The following is a 24,201-nucleotide window of genomic DNA, read 5'->3' on the forward strand; positions in this document are numbered from 1 at the left end:
ATGTTTTTGCGGCGTGTTCTGAAGGTAAGGCATGAAGGTGCTTCTTTAATGCAAGGAAGTCATGCATTCCACATGGTGGGGCAGTAACCAGAAAGCTCACCCCACCTACCCCCCACACTCGCTTTCTGTTGTATCTGTGGGGAACACAGCCAGGGGTAGAGTGCACACACTGTTCTATCACCTCTTCTAAGAGGGTAGACTAAAGCGGTGGACGTGGGAGGGTGGGATTAGTTCAGGGATGCCGATGGGTAAGGGACCTCTAAACTGGAAGATGATTCAGTCTGCATGTGTGTCGAGGAGCCCCACGGTACAGGGAAATCAGGATTTCCTGTACAAAATGGCTTTTCAGACAGTCCAGAGGAGATTATTTTGTCTGAAGGGAATGACTAGGGTTTATCCTGCCAGATGACCTTGGATGGGTGTTCTTGGCTCAACCAGGGTAAGGCTTTGTGGACATTGAACTGAAATCCTTCCTTTATCAAGTGCCAATGCAGGATTTTTATCATTGAGACAACCTGGACAGAACAGACTGGTGAGTAGATTGAGTTTATAGCATGGCTTTGCCCTTTAGGGATATCCACATTGCCATGTCTGTGATCCCAGTGTAGATTGTATTGAAGCAATCATCTTGACATGTTCAGGAAAAGAAGCAGAGAGCTCAAGTGTTGCAGGATAGCAGGGTGAATGCCCAATGAAATACTCAGAAGCGATATTGACCCTCTTTGCAAGAGCACTGATCTGTCCAGGGAAGGTCAAAATGACATCAAGCAAATCCGGTATAAGGTAATAATATCGCCACATATATGGTCGCCGTAAGTAATATCGCAGGGAAAATGTCGTGGCGATATTATTTGGGTGACCATATATATGGGGACAGGGGCAAAAAAAATATAACAAAAATTTGCTGGTTGCGGGGGTGTCCCCCGCATGTTCCATGCAATAATGTTGCCACAAAAAACGACCATTTTTCGGTGATATTTTTGCATGGCGATATTTTTGTGGCGACATTATTACATGGAACCGCAAATCCCTGACCCCACAGGTTTCGAGAAGCGTCTCTGGGACCAGCTGTGAAAAAACAGATGGAATCAATATGACCGAGGGGCAGGATCTCCATCTTCCATGCATTGTGATGAACATTGTGTGCGGAATCAGTGTTTGCATGAATTTAGGCCTGCATTATTATCGCTGCCTTCCCATTCATTGATGGAGTTTTTGGTATAGCTGGGTGTATTCAGCATGCCTACACATTTGAATAATTGTCAAAATTCAAGTGGTGTGTCTAAGGTAACATGTATGCATTAAGTTGAATATGATCATTGAAGAGGCCACACCACAAGCTAATTCTCAATTGTCCGTAGTGGCTTTGGAGAAATAGATATTGAACATTCTTTGAAAATTGGATCTCCAAGAAGAATGGGATCCAATTGACTGCATCGCCTTTCAAACAAGCATGCATGCTATTGGTGGTCGACAGTGCTGTAAGGGATGCACACGTCCAGACGTTTTTTCTGAATTCTTTGTAACTATCAAACAGTTGAGGTTGGTACAGGGTGTTTATGTTAACAAAGTAAGCATGTGTTTTAGTTTTTTTGTGAATTGCTGTTTGGTATTTTTTTTTTAACTACACTAGGCAGAACAATATATATCTGTTCTGTCAACAGGACTTATGGACTCCTTCTAATACAGAATTTTCCCTGGACCTAGTATGATAGCAACCTTGTCTGTCTCCTCCGCCCTCCCCTACTGGTCTTTTCCTCCCCACCCTCCCCCTCCTGCACTATCTGAAATGTCGTCAGGCCTAGTATGATAGTTGCTTGTTTTGTTCCTCCCCTACGTTTCTGCACCCCTCTCCCTCACCTCTTGTTTTTCTCCGGCTCTACCAGAAATGTTGTCAGGCCTAGTACAGTAGTCGCCTGTCTGTTTCCATTTCCTTCCCGCTCTCCCCCTCCCTTCCTTATCTATGTCTTAGCTCTTGCACTATCTGAAATATCGTCAGGCCGAGTACGATAGTTAATTTCACATCCTTACTGTTCATGGTCTGTAAGAATGTTATTGTATTTTCCCTTGTTCCCTCCCTTGCCTTGAAGCGCTTTGAAACACATTGTGTATAGGCGCTATATAAATAAACTATCATTTCATATCAGTAACACATTCAAGTGAAACACATGTTGGTGTCCTGTGCAGTTGGTCTGCTGGTGTAAGTGGCTCTAGATCACATGACCTCTGCCCCACCAAACCTCTAATAAATGTTGAACATTTGGTGCCTCTTTTTCATAACCCCATCCCTTTCCTTCCCTACTTAGGCTGCCTTCTAGTCTCTTTTCTTTTGCAGTTGGCGAGCTAGTGCAAGTCGGTTTTTGTCATGTGACCTCTGCCTCACCCTCCATTTTATCACTGCTAACCTTTTGTTGGCGGTTTTTGGTACTCTTTTTCCTAAACTTGCCCTTTTTTTCCTTAGTTATACTGCCTTCAAGCCTCATTTCTTTTGCAGTAGCTGAAGTGGAGCAAGTGCAAGCACAGCCCCGGACAGTGGAAGCAGGTCAAATGACTTTGCTCGTCCCACCTCACAACGCCTAAATCCACCGACAACGCTACTTTTCCCCTCACCCCAGGGAATCCTTTGCCTGTGTGTCCTTTGCTAAGGGCAGACAAGTACAAGGGCTACTCCTGTTTGGACCTGTTCAGACCAAAAGGACCCAGTATCCGAAGCCCTGCATACCAAACCCCAAGTAAACATAAATAACATGGGTCTCACCCCTATCTATCCACAGTCCATCCTCACCATTAAAGGACAATAACAACCACCCCATCCACCAACATCATTATGGAAACCACACTGCAGAAACCTCACCCACTTCCTCCTTGAATGCATCAGCATTGCGTTGATCACCACAACATAAAATGTGATGCTCGCCAATGTTTGTCCTACAATCAATCATGCTTGAGACAACCCAGTCCTCATCACACCCACCTCATCCACATCCAAGACATCCTCATCCCCAATGGATACAGTAAACAACATAGAGACCAGCAGAACAACAAACAAAACATGTTGCAGCATCACCATCACCCACAAGACCTCTTCACTAGACTAGACACCACCATCATCGGCTGCTGTGAAGCCCTCTCCTGACACTTCCTGCTCTCCCCAAATGGTACAGTCACCTTCCACCTCATCTAAAGGTCAGTGACTGCAACACATCCTTCCTCAAAGACATCATGGACCTGGTCACCACCATGTCTCTCACACATGCCAACAATATCTTCCTCGTTGACTTAACCCTGCCTTCTGCTTACTTGACACTCTAAACCTCACAAAACACAAGACAGATCTAACATTCAAATAAGCAATATCCTCAACCTCATCACCACTGCCCTGTCAACACTCAGATATCAATCTCCAGTCCCATTAGACTGGTCAGACCACACATATATCCCCTACAACATTTTGAATACCACACCTGCCAAGCTCTCCCAACAAAAATCCTTCAGCAGAAGCACTCACTAAAGACATCAAAAACATCCACCTCAGCTAGACTGAACTATCAAAAACACCTGGACTGTGACACACTTTTCAAAGCACTCAACCCTCACATCCAACATCAACTGCTTTGCCTCAGTGAAACAACACACCCCCAGGCCTAAACCTTTGTTGCCCTGGTACATTCAAGAACTCAACCTTCACAAAAGAACCATCATAAAACAAGAAAAGATATGTCATCACTCACAAAGCGCTTATGACCGTGGACTATTCAAGGAACTCTGTTCAATCTCCAGATGAGTGATTATTATGGAGAGGGCCACTCATTACTAGAAAACCATAGCCAAAGCCAACAACTAAAGCAAAGCCATCTTCAATGTCATCCAGCACGGCATCAATCCTCAACCCATCGCAATCATACCAAACTTCATTGAAAAAGACACCGCCATCAACTCCTTCTTCATTGATATGATCAACAAATGCCACCAGTGCAAAGATGCCAGTACCAGAACCTAACACACCACACATCTCATCAAGCAAAGTTACTAAACCCATGGCATGCAAAACACTCACCATGGAAGACCTGATTGCTGTACTAACACCCCTCAAGGCCAAATCATTTGCAACATTCTTGCCACCACTATCCTCAGTTTCCTACCTATGGAAGGACTCTACAACGTACTGACAATCATTAACAGACAATGCATTCACATCCCCAATTACATCCCGGCCTCCATACTCTCCACAACCTCTTGGCCATGTTCATCACAGTAGACCATTTAGCTCTCACAGAAATCCACATTGTCATATAGGGAACAGTGAGAATGTCCTACAGTGGTTTAAGTCCAACCTCACTGCCATCAGTTTGACCAGATGAACACCTCCAGAACACCTATACTGCCTTTCTCCTATGGAGTACTGCAAGGATCCATCCTCTCCAATGATGGTTAACTTGAAAAATTGAACTTGTTGTTAACTTCCTGGTTGCATACAACATCTGCATCAGAGGACACACAGATTTACCTCAAGGATTTCTCCATTGAGGACAACCAGAGATGTAAGGCTTACCTCATATGAATCCAGTCCCGGATGTCCAGTGCTTATCTAACGCTCAACCGATCCAAGTTCAAATTCCTAGTTCTCACCAATAACACTGACATTCAGATCTTTCTCTCTGCCATGAAACATGGGGGCTTCAAACCCCAGTCAACCCTATGCACCATGTCCCTTGAGCTCTACATTGACAGACACCTCTCCTTCAAGAACCCATAGATAAAAAGATGCAACGTAAACGGCATCGCACTAACTCTCCGTCCAGAAGAAAATCAAGCCCTTCCTCCCATCAAGCAACTTGAGATCCACCATCCAAGCCCTCAATATCTCCAATTTAGATGGTGGCATTTATCTTCTAGAAGGCCTCCAGAAGACCACTCTTGCTCCCATGAGAAGTGTTTTACATGTGGCCGGCAGCACGTCTCATCAAAGGACTTCACAAATTCAAACACATCACACCAACCCTCATCAATCTGCACTGGATTCTTCTAAATGCATGCATCACATTCAAATCCTGCTGCATAATTTACAACTTGATCCTCCCCACATCTCCTAGCTACCTCACCACGAAGCTCAGGACCTCCGGCAGTCAGGTCTCCACCAGAAGCAGAGTTCTGAGCAGACTACAAATATTCTGCTTTTGGAAGGAAAGGACTAGAAGGCAGGTCTTCTCTCTCTATGCCCCCAGACTCTGGAAACTCCTTCCCATTAACCTCAGGCTCACCCTCTTGCTTCTGCAATTCAGGAAGGAACTCCAGACCTTCCTCCCAAAAGTGTGCTCCTCCTCAACATCTAGGACTTCAGAAAAGCTCTCCCAACGGACCGGACCCATGGGGATGTTGTATGCCTCCTTACCTTGTTAAAGCCCCTCCCCCTTGCCTGTTCCCTGCAGGCAGTGCAAGTGTTCACCTCCTCCTGTGCAGCCTCATTGCTGTATTCCGCAGCACGTTCCATTAAACGCTACTGTACCCTCTTCTATGTTAACCCCCCTGGTTGCTCCTACTTTTACCTGGTGCTAGCCCACTATTGCCTGAGTAGGTGGATTGTCACACCTCTCCCCTTCATTGCTCTGGCCCTGCCCCTCTGCTAAACACCTCATTACTAACTCTGCCCTTCATGTTATAGCCCCTTTTATTCTGTAAAACGATTTGTTGCTTTCAAAAGCTAGGGTCACACTCAATAAATACTGACAAATAATTTAGAAACAAATATTTAAGAAATACACTTTTGTAGTCTGCATTAATTATTCATTATGCAACTATTACTGTTAAGCAATTGTATGTAATTATTTTGAACCAGCGTAGGGCCTCGAGCTTTCCACAGATAGACCAAACTCAGTGGTACAAGGTGATGACGCTGCTTTGTCCTCAATCTCCCTGCAGAAGGCCCTGATAATACACATTTCCTACATTGTCAGCGCAGCATAGATAAGACATACATTCACAGGTTTAACTGAAATGCATGTCAACAGTACATTCCAGGGTGATATGATATGATATGATATGGCATTTGTAACGCGCCTATACACAAGTGTTTCAAGGCGCAACGAGGCAGGGAGGGGGGAACAAGGGGAAGACAGACAACGATCCTACTAGGCCAGGTGTCATTCAGACCGCGCAAGTGCAGGGGTAGGGGGAAGGGAAAAAGTGCAAGGGGAAGGGGAGGGGGGAAGTGCAGTACAAAGTAAGTAGAATACAAAATAAATAAATAGGGCCAGCTGGTGGCAAGTGCAAGGTAAGTGCAGACAAGTGCTGGGAAGGGGGGGCTGTAGGGATACAGAGACAGTCCCGCAGTGCAGGGGTTGCCAGGGAGGCAGTGCAAGTGGAGAGTGGCTGGGCCCAGGACCGAGGTCGGTGAGGGTGGCCCAGTTGCAGATTCAGTGCAGTTTCAGTGAAGAATGTAGCAGGGGAGAGGTAGAGAGAAAGCAGAAGCAAAGAGGAAGGTTTTGAGGTGCTTCCGGAACCGGAGATGGTTCTCCTCAAGTTTCAGGGAGGCAGGAAGGCTGTTCCAGAGGGAGGCCCCTGCCGCGGAGAGAGATCTACCACCAGCTCGTTGCTTCGAGAAGCGGCTGACCCTGAGGGAGTTGGAGACGGATGAGCGAAGGGCTCGGGAAGGAAGATATTTAGGAAGAGAGAGTTGAAGGTATTTAGGCCCCAGGCCCCAGAAGGCCTTGTGGACAATGCAGAGGGTTTTGAACTTAATCCTCACAGCCACTGGGAGCCAGTGTAGAGATTTCAGTCCTGGAGAGATACAGTCCCTGGGCTTGAGGCCAAGGACAAGTCTCGCAGTTCTGTTCTGGATGAGTTGCAGAGGGCGGAGAGTGGAGGCAGGCAGATTAAGATAGAGGCTGTTACAGTAGTCCAGCTTCGAGAGAACCAGGGCTCGGGAGACATTGAGCTTCTGGGGGAAGGAGAGGAAGGGAAGAATACCTCTGAGGAGGTGCAGCTGGTAGTGTGACTTCTTAGAGACGTCAGATATATGAGGAGAGAAGGAGAGTGTGGAGTCGAAGATGACCCCAAGGTTTTTTGCCTTGCAGGTAGGAGTAGGAAGAGGGCCAAGAGAGGCTGGCCAGAGAGCTGCAGGGAAGGAGGGAGTGGGTGTGCCGATGAGTAGAATCTCAGTCTTACTGGCATTAAGGCATAGGTCATTGGCGGCACACCATTCCTGGATAGCAGACAGAAAGTCAGAGATGAGGGAAGGAGAGGAGGAGGCCAAGGGTAGCCTGAAAATGAGCTGGGTATCGTCCGCATAGCACTGAAAGTTGGGGCAGAGGGCGGCAATGCGGTGGGCAAGGAGTGCCAGATACTGGTTGAACAGCCAGGGAGAGAGATTAGATCCCTGGGGAACACCACAGGTGGAGAAAAAGATGTCAGAGAGGAAGGACCCAAGTTTGACCTGTGAGGGTCGATTTGAAAGGAAAGAGGTCAGCCACGCCAGAGCCTGACCAGTGATACCCAGGTTATCACGGAGATGGTTGAGCAGGATAGCATGGTTGACCGTGTCAAAGGCAGAAGAGAAATTGAGCAGAATGAGAACACACAGAGTGTTGGAGTCGAGGTTCAAGAGCAGGTCCTCATTGATGTTCAGGAGAGCAGTTTCCGTGCTTCTGGCCGCTCTGAAGCCAGATTGGTGGTCATGAAGACTACCAACAGATTCAGCATGGAGGTTAAGCTGGGAGATGGCCAGTTTCTCCAGGAGCTTGCCCAGGAAGGGAGTGATGGAGATTGGGCGATAGTTAGCTGGGCAGGAGGGGTCGAAATAGGGTTTCTTGAGAAGAGGGTGCACAAGGGAGTGCTTGAGGGGGGATGGGAAGACTCCAGAGGCGAAGGCGTGGTTGCAAAAGTCAGCCAGGGCAGGAGCCAGGGAGTCGATGTGGTCCTTGATAGTTTTGGAGGAACAGGGGTGAACCTGTTTAGACGAGACTTTCATAGATCGGACTTGTCTGGAAACCTCGTCAGCACGGGTGGATGATATTTTATTTTAAAGTAGCGCTTCTAAGACAGGAAATAACCTGTGGTTCGGAACTTGAGAATTATGTTGAACAAAAACCTAAAAATGGCTCTTCAAATAGAAAAAAATGAGTTCAAACCTGAGTGCACAATTAAGAAATTTGAAGAATCTCCTTTTTGTCTGTTTTTTCTGTTGTGAACGCCTACATAGCAGCAAGAAAAGACAACTGACAATCAGACTGTTTTGGTCTTCCCTAACTAGATGTTGTGAGACTCCAAACGGTGTAAACATACCATCTAAACAATTGATCAAACTATCACGAACATCCCTTATTCACTACCACTGATCACTGCCAATTTATATCATTCTAGTTCTGCTACCTGAACAAGCAATGATTTCTGGCTCAGCAATTCAGTCCAACCCATCAACATCTGATCCACGGTCAATGCACATGGTTTGAAAAAGGGGGTGGTAGTTTCTTCTCCACTAGGAGGAAGCTCCGGGATTGCTTCCGTGCCGCTTAATGGGGATTGCAGAAGTCCTTGCAGCAATTACTGCGGCCAGGAATATTTTCATCCCTCATGAGTCTACGCTATTGGTGAGTTGCAAGACTCTCGCACTCGCTCCCATCACCAGAGTAATAATGATAAGGAACCTTATCCACTCGGACAATGTCCTTAACATCTATTGTAGATCAAGGGGATGTAATCTCAGTCTCCTCAACACTGAATTCTTCCTGTGACATTGCGCATGGGGGTGGGGGATTTATTCCTGCTAGCCCGAACCAGCAGTTCAATCAGGACATGCCTTACAAGATCATTTGGTGGGGGGTATCAAACCAACTGAAAGGTGGCCGTGGCATTACTCCAGTCCATAACTTAGTGTGCCTATTACTCAATACAAGATCCCTGGTCAAACATGCTCTAGAAGTTGCCACCTACATAGAAGAAATTAATATTGATGTGTGTGTGATAACTGAAACCTGGGGACACAGGGCAGCCGGTCCCTCCCTTAATCTTGTTATCCCCGAAGGATACGTTATGGTAAGGTAGGACAGAGAGGAGGGCGTGGGGGCGGGTTCGCACTGATTTTAAAATCCTCACTAACCATTTGGGAAATAAGTGAGCTAATCATGAATGGCATTGAGCCGTTACATGTGAAAATTGGACTCAATGCCGAATCTACACTGAATCTTCTTTTAATCTATAGACGACGCTCCCTGGCAGAAGATTTTACTTTGGCATTGTCCAATTATCTGCTGTCTATCCTTAAGCCTAATTGTAGTTTTTTTATTACTTGGTGACTTCAACCACTGGTTGTGCCATAAGGATGATACTGTGGCCGCCGATCTAGAGACGGCCTTGGCTAATCTCAGATTTGACCAGATGATTTGTTCATCTACTCACAATCCTGGTCATACACTAGACTGGATTTCCACCATTAATGTTATAACAAAAGATTTTCAGGTATCTCCTTGCCCTTGGTCAGATCTGGCTTTTGTACACTTTACCATCCAGGCTGACTTTCCTAAGAAACCAAAGGCTAAGCGGACGCATGGTTCCTTCCATAGAAATTGAAAGCTGCTCATGAGGGAAAGAATTGGACCCCTGCTGAGCCCTACCATTCACTTTTCCTCCTTTAACTCCTCATTAGAGATGTCTAAAACTGTCCTATCCAACTTGGAGAACATTACCAACTCCTTAGCTCCTCTTAAATATAGAAAAGTTATGGAAGGGGTTAAAAATAAAACCCGGTTTTCCCCAGAACTGCACAAACTTAAATCCTCTACCCTGAAATTATTCTATCGATGCAAAACTAATCCCTCTCTAGGAGCGCTGGCGGCCTATAAAGGTGCTGCCAAGGTTTATATATTTGCAATTATTGAGGCCAAGAAAAATTCCCTAAATTTAGGAATCCTGAATGCTCAATCAGAGGTCAATGAACCCTTCAAGATACTTAAGGAACAAGAAACCACCAGTTCCACAACGTTAAGCAATTAGTGAAGGATGTGGTGTGGTGTCAGGAAATCCAGGATTCTATGTTAAACATACTGAATGGTATTAGAGCAGATATAGTGCGCAGAAAAGAAAAGCTTCTTGCAGACTCTATGGAGGCTAGGATGGAGACGTTTAAAAGATGTTCTTCCATTCCCCAGTTCAATTTCTCCACTATTACGGTTGATGGGCTATCAGATTTAGTGAAACAACTAAAAACCACCAGATGTAAAGGTGACCCATGCTCGGCCATGATAATTAAAACACGTCCACCGACTCTTCTGGCAGCTATTTGTAAGTTTGTGAATGCCTCCCTTACAGAGGGACATGTGTCGGCGGACTTAAAAAAAAACATTCTAAATAAAACAGTTTACCTACGGAGGAGCCACTCAACTATAGGACCATCACAAACACGCCATTTCTATTGAAAATCATGGACCCGGTTGCGTATGGGAAGATTGCTCATCATCTGAATAACTTCCCCGTTCTTAACTGTCATCAATCTGGATTTAGAGTGGGATATGGAATGGAGACTGCTCTATTGGAATTGAAGTCCAGGCTCCTGGATCGTGCGGATAGGGGTCTCTCTTCTATGTTGATGCTCATTGATATATCAGCCGCTTTCGACCTGGTCAACCACTCAATATTGGTTGCCAGGTTGGAGGAAGTGGCCAATTTCTCCAGAGCGGCAGTACACTAGATTGCTTTTTTCCTGAACAATAGAGAAAGCAGAGTCTTCTTTGAGGAGGCAGTGGCTCAACTGGTTTCTGTTGATTTTGGTGTCCCACAGGGTGCTTGTATTTCTCCCTGCCTTTATAATATATTCATGACACGTTTCTTCGACCGGTTGGATCAGGAGAGGTGATGTCCCAATGGTTGGTACTCATGCCCAGGATGAAGCAAAATTGAACAGAGTCTATACCTCTATTGAGAACAGAATGGTTTGGAACAACCTAGCCTTCAACAGGGCAAAGACAAAGTTGTACATTATTGGTACTCAGCCCAGGTTATCCAAGCTGGGTCCTGTGTATGAGAGTTCTCAATTGGGAGATGTTAAGATTACTCCGCAAAAGAATTTTAAAACTTTGGGCTTAATCTTCGATCAGCAGCTTACAATGAAGGCCCATGTTGTGAGCCTCGTTTCTGTGGCAGCCTATTATATTAAGCTATTAGCTCACCTCAGGCAGGCCAACGCTGAGATAATTGTTGGCTTAAAAATAGATTATTGCTGCAGTCTCCTATTTGGATTAAGCAAAAGAGAGGGAAACAGACTACAAGTAATCCAAAATGGGGCAGTGAGGGTGGTCATGTGGCTATCCTGCTGAGATCACGGCTTGGACATCAGACGAGCACTGCACTGGCTTCCGGTGGAGGCCTGTGTTTGTTAACATCTTTTAGTGATTACTTTAAAATGTAGACAGGGCATTATGCCCAGGTTTTTGCAGGACCTCATTGTGGAAAAAGTTCACAGTAGATCTCTCAGATCTAGCAATCAGAAATCTGCAATGCTCCTTAGGTGCAGAACCATGAAGGTAGAAAAATGAGCCTTCTACATTGTTGCGCCTAAAGCCTGGAACATTCTCCCACCGGATCTCAGATATCAGATCAATATAGAATCCTTCAAGAAAAAGCTGAAAACATGGATGTTTGTATGACCTCCCATCTTCGTCTTCCACAAATTAGCTGCCTCTCCTGTTTTTTGCTAGTGCCTTGCTTTTTTGTTTGTTAGCGCCCTAATGCCTATGGGCCCAAGGTCTGTGCTTTATAAATCTTTTAAAGTAAAGTAAAATAAAAGTAAAGCATCCTCTCCATTCAAGCCTCTAGGTGGCATTCCCTCCACCTTTATCTCAGAAATAAGGAAAGCCATTTAATGAAACTAGGTTATTGGGATATGTACCATGCATCACTGCCATTTGCATGGTTGCCAGGTGCTCAGGCTCATCTAAAAGAGAAGGGGATGGTTTAGCTTAGTGGGAAGAGAGGGAAAAGAAAAGGATAGTTTTTCTGTTGTGTTGATGCATGGAGTCTGGAGACTCCCTGACATCAGCATGCAGGTCTATTTCTATATATCATGTCAATATTGTGGGTGGCTTACTTAGCATTGCAAGTTAGGGGACCAACCTTTCATTTCTTGATTTGGTATTTTAAATAAAACAGCTTATTCAGATTAAGAACAGCCTGTTTGCTGTCCCAGTGTTTGGAGTGGGTATGCCGTCATGGGGGATTTTAGATTAATCATATTGTTCTGTAAAAAGAATCAAATGTTAGAACTCTACATATAATCCATACATAGCAGTGCGTAGTAGGAATCCCAGTAGCATAACACAGCATAACATAATGTTCACATCGCATAAGCACAAAAACAAATGTGCCTGTCCTTATAAAAACCAACAAAGATAGGATCCTGCTCCTTTAGAATTGCATCATTCTAAATAGTTGAGAACAGATTTATATTTGATAAACTCTGCTTTTCAGTGGAAGTTAATTTTTTAAATCCCTCCCAGGCCTCATCAGTAACATGATTTTGGTGTCTAAATACCACAGGGAAAGTCTATGTTTATGGTAATCTATGCCTACGATCCGGTTTACACAGAAACATTGTGGCCTAGATATAGGTTTAAAACCTGAGCATTGTTGAGGGTACAAGAAACCACTGTTGAGCTAGTCCCCTGTCACTCTCTGACTGAAACATAAGTAATTGGCTGGGACCTGCAAAGTTTTCTTCGAGCAACAAAAGCCACGTGGTCAGGAGATCACCAACGGATGAACTGAGAGAATCTGACCGAGAAACTTTTCAAACGGATTTTGAGGAACAATGCCCTTCTCTAAATCTACTCTTACAGAGCAAACTACCAGTCTTGTGGCTAACAAAGACATTGAGCATCAAGAATCATAGTCCTTGAGGACTTACTGTTTTCTTGTAATAATGTTAACTGGTCTAACAGTTGTACTTGCACTTGGGTTTTGGTATATTGAGGGGGTGCGTCCACTTGAGACTTTGTTACGTACCGAAATTGTTCCTACTGTGTCTTCACCCTTCGTGCATCAGCACACTCTACCTTCTAGGGATTCCCAACACAGACAGAAATACCACAATAATATTCTTCTATTAATTATGAATGCAACCCATGTGATTCTAAACAGAACAAATTGCCAGATATGTTCGCATTTGCAACAGCACGGGGAAAAAGGGTTGGGCTGGTATATTCATCCTCTTCCTTTGACTAGTGCATGCTATGCCTCTCTAAGGGCACTATGCTTTGGTCGTTGGAATGATAGCATCTCTGGGAACTTCGATGGGTCTAATTTGAATGAATTTGAAAGACGAGTCTGGACGCCTCTGGGATGTTCCCTTTTTGCAAATAGGAGCAAACTCAATGTTGCTTCTATTAGGCCTTCCGATAGACCTTCTAGACATTTCCAATTGTTGATTTCTTTCAGGATGGCTCCCGTAGGCAACCGGGATACCATGCCTCCTTCTATCAATCATAGCCCCAACTTTGTTTCCTTCTGCATAAAAAGAGATGGTTCTCAGTCAATGGGTACTTTTGAGGGTTGTACCAACATTGCGAATCTGACTAGTGAGGACAGACCTTTGTATGTAGATGACCCTGTTTATTTTGTTTGTGGCAATGAAGCTTATCCGTGGTTACCTAGAGATTGGCAGGGTACTTGCCATTTGGGTATCTTGCTACCAGGGGTATTTGTAGCCAGCACCTCTGAGGTCTCTAGAGCTCGTCCAAGGCGGGACCAGAATGGTGATACTCCTTTGCAGGTCATGGGTGATGTAGCAAAATCCTTTGTGCCATTTTGGGGACAGATCATGAACTCCAAGGATATTAGGAGACTGGCAAGAGTATTGGAGAGAACCATCAACAGAACCACTGATATACTATGCAATATGACTTTGGAACAGAAAGCAATTAGATTAGTGGCTCTACAAAATAGGATGGTGTTAGACGTCATCCTAGCTGAGCGTGGTGGAGTGCGCAAATTGGTGGGATCTGCTTGTTGTGTTTTTGTGCCTGACTCCTCCCCTACCATAATCAAAACGATACAAAATCTGAACGTCCTAAGTACGGAAGTACATGTTCCCAAGGGAAGTTGGGATCTTAGTGCTTGGTTCTGGAACTTTCTACGTTCATGGGGATGGAAGCTCTTTTCAGTTTTAATGGTAATCCTTGGTATTCTATTGTTCTGTTGTTGTTGCATGCAATGTCTTCCTGCCATATGTTCGATGTTAGGGGGATGTTGTGCTCAAGCTGTAGGTACATTAGGACCAAAAATACATGCACCCGAGAAAATGACTAATGTGTTTGTAATGAAGGATATCGCTATCAAGGATCTAATGGCGATTGATATTTCTGAAGAATGTGATTCAGGATGTACAGACATTGAGACATGGGGTTTTGAGTAAAGCGAATGGTTGAGTAAAGCTGTTGGCTTAGGCCAAAAGGACGATTTGTTAAACCGTAATCATATAGTGCCTCCTTATTATGAATATTGGCCCACGCCCATTCGTGTTACGCAGAAAACCGCGTTTGCAAAGGTCAGATTTTGAGTTAACTTTGCTGCCATTTTGAGACTCATCCACCATTTTGATTTCAACTCATGTTCCATGTTCTAAAATGGTGGACTGTGTTTTCGACTTACAGTGGAGCTGAACGACCTTTGAGTTTCGTTAATGTTTAGGTTGACCGAGAGCCGACTGTTTAACTTACGCAAAGAAACCTTGCGCTTCATACGAACTTTCATTTAAGTATTGTCTGCGCTCATAAGCCTCATCCTCGTATAAACACCGAAACAATGGAGAGTAAACTTCGATCGTATGCTTTGGCTGTGCTGCATTGTAGCAACTCTTGGACTAAGGCTTACCATGGATTTGAGAACCTACAGCATCATTGTATGTTCATGGACATGTAAACTTGTTTAATCCTTTGTATAATGTTGTAAGATCTGACATGTGAACTAGGCACGAACTCTAGCCCACAAATTATTAACTTGGAGAGATGCTGAACAATATTGTTAAAATGGTATAAATATGTCTGTGTTCAGATGTCCATCACTCTCACTCCTCACTGTGTCTGCTGGTACACACTGTGAGGTGTTGGGAGCCAGAAAAATATCTGTTTTGCTTTGTAAACTGTGCAGTAATAAAAGATACTTGTATCTTTTCAGCCCGTGATTGTTGTATTTCATATGTGGTACTAAGCCTCGATATTTCTTTGGTCTTTCAGTTTGTTGTCGCACTGTTTGGAGTGGGTATGCCGTCATGGGGGATTTTAGATTAATCATATTGTTCTGTTAAAATAATCAAATGTTAGAACTCTACATATAATCCATACATAGCAGTGTGTAGTATGAATCCCAGTAGCATAACACAGCAGAACATAATGTTCACATCACATAAGCACAAAAACAAATGTGCCTATACTTATAAAAGCCAACAAAGATAGGATCCTGCTCCTTAAGAATTGCATCATTCTAAATAGTTGAGACCAGATTTATATTTGATAAACTCTGCTTTTCAGTCGAAGTTCGTTTTTTAAATCCCTCCCAGGCCTCATCAGTAACATGATTTTGGTGTCTAAATACCACAGGGAAAGTCTATGCTTATGGTAATCTATGCCTACAATCCGGTTTCCACAGAAACATTGTGGCCTAGATATAGGTTTAAAACCTGAGCATTGTTGAGGGTACAAGAAATTAAAATGCAAACCGTTTTTATCATAGAGGAAATGTATTGCTTTCCTACAGTGAACATCACAGCCGACCTCACTGGATCAAAGACATCACTCCTGCGCGTCCATCCAATCACATAGAACTTTGAATACTATGCACAATTCCATTTCCACAATGTACAATACATACATGCGTATAGAAGTAATGCTCATCATTCATAATGCAATCTTTTCAAAGCAATGCATGAGGTGCCCATGGTCCTCAATAGCTGACACTATTGGTTGTGTCGTCTGCATACTGGTGTATGAAGATGCTCTTGTCTGGAAATAGATACACCACATTAAATTCCTGGCATGCACGTGATTGCGCCCGGAGCACGCAACATTGTTGTGTGAGTAACGCATGCCTTCTTAACTTGTCATTTTGAAGAAGAATGGTGTATCGTTTTCTTTCCTGATATCAGATGTATTGCTTTGCATTTTCTTCTTCACCAAATGTAGTCTAAACAGAATAATGCATTTTGCTCTTTTGTGAAAGAAATGTCCAGTATGAAAATGTGTTACTTCTTTCATTTACTCACACCACCATCTATTGAAGAAGTGAATGGATTGCACCTATTTTATCATAACATTCACAGTCCCAAAAAAGGTATACATGTATGATTGCAAAATGGACGTATACATGGAGATAACTTGTTTCGTGACACCACGTACTCCAATGACAGAGATTTGGATGATCACTAAATAAGGGGAGTCTAGGGGCTATGACACCTGCTAAATCGCCATTGGATAGACAATGTTGCAAGATCAAAATATAACCAGTAGGAAAAAGGAGGATCAGTTGGCACTGCACAAAGCATTTCATACTTTCTGGTCGAGTGTGTTATCTAACCTTAACGCCCTCAACTCTATAGGAACAGAGAGAGGAGATAAACACCTATTTATAGGGATCACATTGAGGGCAGGGGAGGCTATGATAGACGCTTGAATATCCTCACACAATAAACAATGTACACTATTCAAAACAAAAACAGTGATTACTAGTCATAGTACTAGAGATATAAAATTAAGACCCAAGGAGTGAAAGCTCAAGAAAAGGCCAGACACCATTTACTAATCGAGCAAAAGGAATGTCAAATGCATGCAAAACCCTGCAAGCATTGCAGAAGTCAAAAAGGAAATTAATTTAAAAAGATACACGATCAACAGTAATGGGACACCACGGATGAAGATAGAGACTATATAGAGGCTGTGCATGACATCATGGAAAGTCAAACTCCAGACTGCATGCTTCTGGGAGCCCTGGTCTACTCCCAAGGTATGTTGTTCTTGTTACTATGTGTGGTGGTTAATCATGACAACTACTGAGAGTACCACGCTACCAGGCAGATAGCAATGGTACTGCAAACATGCAATACCACAGGTGGTATAAAATTACCACTGGGTGTAAATACAGCATTGGATAAATAGCACTGTGGTATCTGCCTAACATCTACATTATTGTTCCCTTTCGTAATAAGTGACTGGTGTTTTATCAGGGGTAATCTTTGTGAATTACCACCATTGGTATTCAGAACACCCCGTCTGCTAGAAGGCCATAGGCCTGACTTACAAAGTGCCTTTAAATGGGATGACCCCATTGAAAAATCATTGTGTAAATCAGGCACCATATTTCTACACATTTCAGAATACTCGTTCTACTGTGGTACTAGGCAAGGAGATGGCAACAAGAGCACCTGGAAAGTTGGCATTGTGTGCATATCCCTGCAATCTTCTCTTTGTTCATGCAAAGCAACGCAAACATATTACTATAACATAATGGACCCAAACATGCATTCATAAACATGTCCAACCATTGTTGTTCCCCGTTCACAAAATATCGCTTACTGTTAAAATGTCATAGCTCCCGGCTGCAAACTGCTTCCTGGAAGACACCATGCCAGTCTTGGGATCAATGAAGAACTTGCCGTCTTCGTTGCCATCGCTAATGCTGTAGGATATCTCTGCATTGGGGCCTTCGTCTTTGTCAAAGGCGAAGGCTCTGTAGATTGGCTCCCCGCGCTTCTTGCGGTCTCTCTCTGGAAGCTTGATCTGATAGACTTTCTCTGGAAATTGCGGCTTGTTATCATTTTCATCCAGCACTTGCACCACTAGCCAGACCGTTGATTGCTTAGGCGAAGCCCCACCATCCGCGACTGTCACCTGTAATCACACAAGAAATGATGACAACAGTTTAAAGGCGGCGACAAGTCCCCCGTCTCCTTATCACACGGCAGTGGGCCATTCTTCAAGAGGACCTATGGAAATTGCGCCAGGATTTTTCATTTGGAAGGGAGCCATGTTTCACCTCTCCAGTCATTACCTTGAATTTGACAGTTAATCCTCTAGCTAAAGACTCCTTTACTGTGATTCGATTAATCATTGCTTTGAATCGAAACACACGTCATCTGTATACATCAAGGATTCCGAGCAGTAAAAATCGATTTACATTTCTCCAATTCTGGTAGAGGCTAATATTATCTATGCAATTTGGTTCACCCAGTGAGGAGCAGGTTATACGCTTATTGTTGTGGGTCAGTGTCAATTGGCTTAGTTTAATTGCAAAATATCAAAGCAACATTTTGTCAATATAGAAACACTGTAAAAAAAATGTTCTTTGACAATACAATGAGAACAACACAGTAGGAAAATTAGAAAATGGTATATGTTTAAGCCTCATCATATTCTACGAACTGGTGAAACATGTATAGGTTACATTGGAGAACAGCTTTCTTTTATTGTGAATAAGAAATCAAAAGGACCAGACACTTTTAAGTTAGATGGGAAGGAGAAAATGTGCATATTAAGAGGAATTAGGTCATCCTTATAAGAAATAACGTTCTAAAAATATAAATGTAGAGACATTTGCAAAAAACGAATTGATAAAATAACTTACTGATGCAAAAATTGACTTCCCAAAATCGCTCAAAGGCAGACAATATTTTGGGCCTGAATCACAGAAGCGTTTTATAATGGCATAATCACATTAGATAATGCTCTGTGAATTAGGACCCTACAGTCGTATTACGAATGAATCATTACTCAAAATGACTCTTTTGGATTTAAAAAAAAAACATGATTTTCATAGCATCGAATTAGTTATAAATAACGATTCGTTTCATTATCACATTGAAGAAGTGGTTGTGACGTAAGCGAGAAGCAGTTAGCACTAAAACATACAGTGTGAAAACACGCACAACATAAAATCCAATAACATAATGGCTTGCTTTACCAACCTCTCAAACTGTGATTACTGTTGAAGGAATCTAATTATAAGAAGACTTACACTTTCTAATGTGCCTTCTAAAGCAATACTTATACATCAATGCATGCGACATTCAATGAAAAATACAAAACTCATGTGAAGGATTGTTATCGGCTAAGTTTGTAAAAGCCGTAGCGTTTATGCTTTGTATTAAATAATAAAATGATGCGTGTCATTCTGTCACAGACAAGGGTGGTCTGCTAATCAGACACCTTTTCTAAAGCTCCATGCTAAATGCATGGTGCACACGTGCACATTGCTGAATCTGTCGCCTGACAGCGGCACAGGGAAGGATCAAAGTTCACATGTGCCTGGTTGACTGCTGCTGTGACCCAAAGTCAATGCAGCCAGAGGTGACATGTAACTTTTGAACCTCTGATCCAAAACATCATAAATGTGCCCATGTCCATCTGGTAGCAGGTTAAACTCGAAAAATAAGCCATATCGGGTTTAGGTATGGTGACTGACTGGCACACATCTATCACAGCCCCATCAAATTGGTATCATACACATATCAACCTTGTGTGCCAGGTCAACTATGGAAAGGCTATGTGGAGTTCTGGATTGCCTCCCTGTCTCTGCTTCAACAAGTGAGACACTAGACATGAAGGTGTCCACTTTTGATTCTCAGGGAAGTAGGGTAACACCTCCACTTAGGCCCAGGAGCTCTCACCAGGACATCTTCTGGGAAACATACTTCAAAGAGGCACACACATAACAAAGGCCATCCTCAGACAAGGGTATTGCATTCCAAAGGGCCTTTGAAGATTCAGGCTTGGAAGGGGGCACGATTAAAGAAAAGCTGGGAGTGGATTACACTAACTTGTGTATTGACCAACATCTAATAAGCACAGTTAAAGTAAAAACTCTCGGGGTCACCACTGAGGCATCGCTTATTGCAGACACCCAAGTCGCAAGCTTTACTAAAAATGAACAATACTATCTCAGGCTTTTACGACTGATAAACCTTTTGTTTCAAACACAAACTGTGCTACTCTAACTTTAGTTATGCCAAGACTTGACTACTGCAACGACTTATTAGGCAGAGCAAGTAAACTCTTCATCGAACGACTGCAGATTATGCAAAACGATGCTGTGAGAATTATAAGAAATGCATCAAAACATGAAAATATCACAACATAGAAGGCATGGGTCAATTGTCACAGTAACAGGGATTGGACCCCTTAAAGCAGGCCTGCTGCTGTACAAATCCCTTTATCCCTTTTATATATCCCACTCCTTGTTTGATTCATTTCGGGTTTCCTAGAAAACAAGAAGAATTCATTGCACCCTGTTGGGAGTGCCGACTACTCCAAAGCCATATACCGACATGACTTTCTGCTCCCTGCCACCTTGTACAGCTGTACCCCTCGTCTGTGCCCCTCTGTATCCTTCCCGCTGTATATCTGTTCTGTGGTTACCCCTGAAAAGCACTCTCTTATGCATCTGTACTGTTGCATACCTCTGTAAAGCGGTCTGTTGGTATCGGAGCTAGGTCCGCAGTCAATAAATAATATAATAATAACACTAATAATAATAATAACATGTTTTGTGCTCTGTTGGTCCACATCACTACCCAATGACTCAAAGAAGATGAATGGCAATCGATTTTTTTTCAGTCATAGAAGTCCCCCCTTCACTCACTCTCCATTTGCTATATTGTGCTATATTGCATAGACCCTTGGATGTCTTTCAACCAACTCAGTATCGATTTGCCATCCAGAATAGTTGCAGAGAACGCATTCCACCTTCAGCCCAAACATATTCACTGAATCCGGATTCCTGGATCATATTTAGTGGGCTGCGTAAATATCTGCCCAGAGGCTGTGCACCCACTCTCTCCTGAAGAATGTCAACCTGTCTTTACAAAGACCCACTCTGTCCGCTTTCATTGTCCATTGCTTTTCGCCCTGTGCTAGGTTAGCATTTTTGTATACAGTTGTTTGAATTTCCTCGAATTACCTGTAAGGTCACTCACCGAAACGTGTTTTAATAAAAACTTGAAACTCGCATTAACTAATTACATTCGCATATTTTTTGCTGACAAACTGTGAAAGAACGCTTGAGTCGAGAAGAATTTAGTTGAGGAATTCTCTTCCAGAAACCTTAAAAACCACTACATTTTGATACGTTCCACACAGTCCAGGAAACCAACATCTGTTTTATGCCACACCTGACACACAGGCCTCCCACCCTGCTCAGACACGTTGCTATATTTTATTGTCTGCATTGTTTTAGTGTATTTCACGACGAGTGACGTCGTGTTGTCTGTTTGCATGTTTGCTTATAAAGAAAATGTGCTTTCTCTGCCTCGTTGCAGCAGGATCTGTGTGTCTGCCCGCACAGTGAATCTGTGTGTCTGCCCGCACAGTGAATCTGTGTGTCTGCCCGCACAGTGATTCTGTATAAGAATCCAGTAAACAAGATGAAAATTAAAATATTACTTACACTGTGACTTATGCTCTTAAAGAGATTCCAAGGCCCTGATTTACTAAACAAATGTAACATGGGCAAGTCCCTTTGAAAACATTTGTGTTAACCAGGTACTAAGAGTCAAGACTTTATTCCAATCATCAAGTTAGTATATGAAACGCAGCTGATATATTTGTGTCCATCGGACTTCTAAAGGGATCAGCGTCTTCCCAATGTCTCAAACGTGAAGGATGATTTACGATTATAATTAGTCAGAAAACATCAATGGGAGAGACCATGTCCTGTGTGAGAAGATGATCCAGTCCTGCTTTTAGTCTTTGCACTTGGAGACTTGTGGAATGGACGGACAGACGCACAGCTAATTGCAAACTGTATCGGATGATAGACCATTCATGAAAAGGGGTGGATTTGACAAAGTGTGACAACATGCTAAAACCAGCCTGGCAAAGACCCTTGCAGACAGACCTCGTCCAATGATATTAGGCTCAGTTTGTATCGAGATGATAATATGTAGGTTATCGAAGCAGTCCTTCTAATTCCCCTGAAGACTGCACCACCAAATAGTGCTAATGCAAGCAGCTAAAGAGATTCTGGTAGGGCATCTGCATTGAAAGCCCATTTAAAAGCATGGATGGGGGGATGCTAAATGCTGCCAGGATGTGCAGGGACAACAAAATGTGATCTCTTGCTGATATCAGCTCGGACAGATTGTGCCCGTCATCACACAGTTCTTTCTATTATTCTGGGTGGCACAATTTGCGCTGCTATATGGCCTCCCAAATAGTGAGGCGTCGGGCGACATTTCTCATTAACTACACAGGTGGAGGGGGTCTGCAATATAGAGGATCCGTGTCTGGAATGTACCATGGGCAAGGTAACAGCAGTAGTAGCAAAGGCAATAAATATCCCAGGACATTTTCAAAAATGACATTCTTTTCTTGGCCCCTATTCCGAAATCTGTGTGTAACTCTATGTCTAGATATGCGAGAGTTCTAGCTTGCTGGAAAAGATTCATAATTGCCTGAATATTTAAATTAGAGTGTCCCTTTTTCTGTTTGCCGCAGCATTGAAGTCGTTTGGTAAAGTTCTAAATGAGAAACCTTTGGATTTGGGCTGATTCCAGAGGTTCAGTATGGTTCTGTGAGGGTCTTGGCATGATTGAACAGGCTAGGAATGTGTGCATGATCGCCAGCAAGCCGAGGTTGGCATCTGAGACTCCCATCTTCCTGGCATTTATGGATCTTTCAAGGGATTTCAACTCTGCCTAAAACATCCCCTTATGCAACTCGCTTGAAGCGCAAAGTCTTCCATCCTCTATTCTGAAAATCCTGAAAGAACTTCCCTGTAGCTAAGAAGTTTCTTTTGTGTATGGAGCAGATGGTGAACTGTCTTCACCTTTTCCAGCTTTGCTCGGGGTACAACATTAGTCTGTCCTTCCCTCACTGGTGTTTAATGTAAATACTACTGAATCTGATGCATATCCTGTGTAACTCAGTGATGTTCCCAGGGCATGTGCACACTATGCGAGATATTCATAACATGCTGAGGCTGAAGTTCTGTTGGCCCGTGCCCTGAAGTCCCTACATATGTTAGTTGACCTATATGTGGATCATATGGACTTACTGCCTTGCTGTAAACATGAGTAAGTCCAAACTAAAGGTGTTGGGTAAACGCCAGGCAAATATGTACCCATTTATATGCAAGGACAAAACAATGGACTGGTTAAGAACGTATGAGTATTTGGGGGTCACGTGTATGGTTAGTCTTAGGTGGCATGGTCACTTATAGAAGCAGACTAGGATGAAGCAATCAAACCATGTACTTTTCGGTTTTTCAAGCTTTACTGGGAGCTATCCAACCAAAGAAATGATTATGGCGTATAGGGTTACCACTTCAGATTTGGTGGCATGTAGGACAGGTTTCAGTTTCAGTTAGATCACGCCCTTCAGCTACATTTCATTTACTGAACAGAATATTTTGCTTGACCGTTTGCAGTGAGACACCCAGCATGAACATCCTTGGCCGAGGGTCGTTAAAAGAAACGTGCTAAATTACGTCAAACCAATTGGCTCAGTGTCGCCCTAGATCCTTATGCAGAATACCCCCCTCTGGCTGCTCACTTGGCTTACTACATGCGTCCCACACCACACATCGCAATCACTCCGCCCACCGCAAACCCACAGACCAGGCCCCACGCAACCCGAAACCCTTGACTCTGCCATTGCTATGCCCCCGCCGATCTTTATGAGGAACAGACTCCTCGGGCTGCACACTTGGCTCACTGCATGCGTCCTACATGATGAATCGCAATCACTCAGCCCACTGCAAACTCCCAGACCAAGCCCCACGCAACCCAAAATCCTTGACTCTCCCATTGCTATGCCACCACCGATCCTTACGAGGAACAGCCTCCTCAGGTTGCACCCTCGGCTCACTGAGTGTGTCCCACACCATGCATCGCAATCACTCTGAGCACCGCAAACCCACAGGCCAGGTGCCAAGCAACCCAAAATCCTTGACTCTGCCATTGCTATGCCCCCGCCGAACCTTACGAGGAACAGCCTCCTCAGGCTGCGCCCTCGGCTCACTGTGTGCGTCCCAGACCATGCATTACAATCACACCGCCCAATGCAAACCCACAGACCGGGCCCCATGCAACCTGAAACCCTTGACTCTGCCATCACTACGCCCCTGCTGATCCTTATGAGGAACAGCCTCCTCAGGCTGTTCACTCGGCTCAATGCGTGCGACCTACACCATGCTTCTCAATCACTCAGCCTTGTGCATACCCACAAATAGTGG

General features: G+C 43.7%; 1 protein-coding gene across 6 annotated transcripts in view; it reads right to left on the reverse strand.

Moving 5' to 3' along the window:
- The window catches only part of FAT3 (FAT atypical cadherin 3), a 1,069,235-nt gene that overhangs the window by 392,945 nt on the left and 652,089 nt on the right, over nucleotides 1–24,201 (reverse strand). For all 6 annotated transcript variants that reach the window (XM_069639361.1, XM_069639365.1, XM_069639363.1 and 3 more), the window contains exon 5: nucleotides 17,550–17,864. In XM_069639361.1, the coding sequence (XP_069495462.1) occupies nucleotides 17,550–17,864 (315 nt within the window). The remainder of the gene's footprint in view (nucleotides 1–17,549; nucleotides 17,865–24,201) is intronic.

Source organism: Ambystoma mexicanum, chromosome 7q, assembly GCF_040938575.1.
Source record: "Ambystoma mexicanum isolate Mex_15411 chromosome 7q, UKY_AmexF1_1, whole genome shotgun sequence".
NCBI lineage: Eukaryota > Metazoa > Chordata > Amphibia > Caudata > Ambystomatidae > Ambystoma > Ambystoma mexicanum.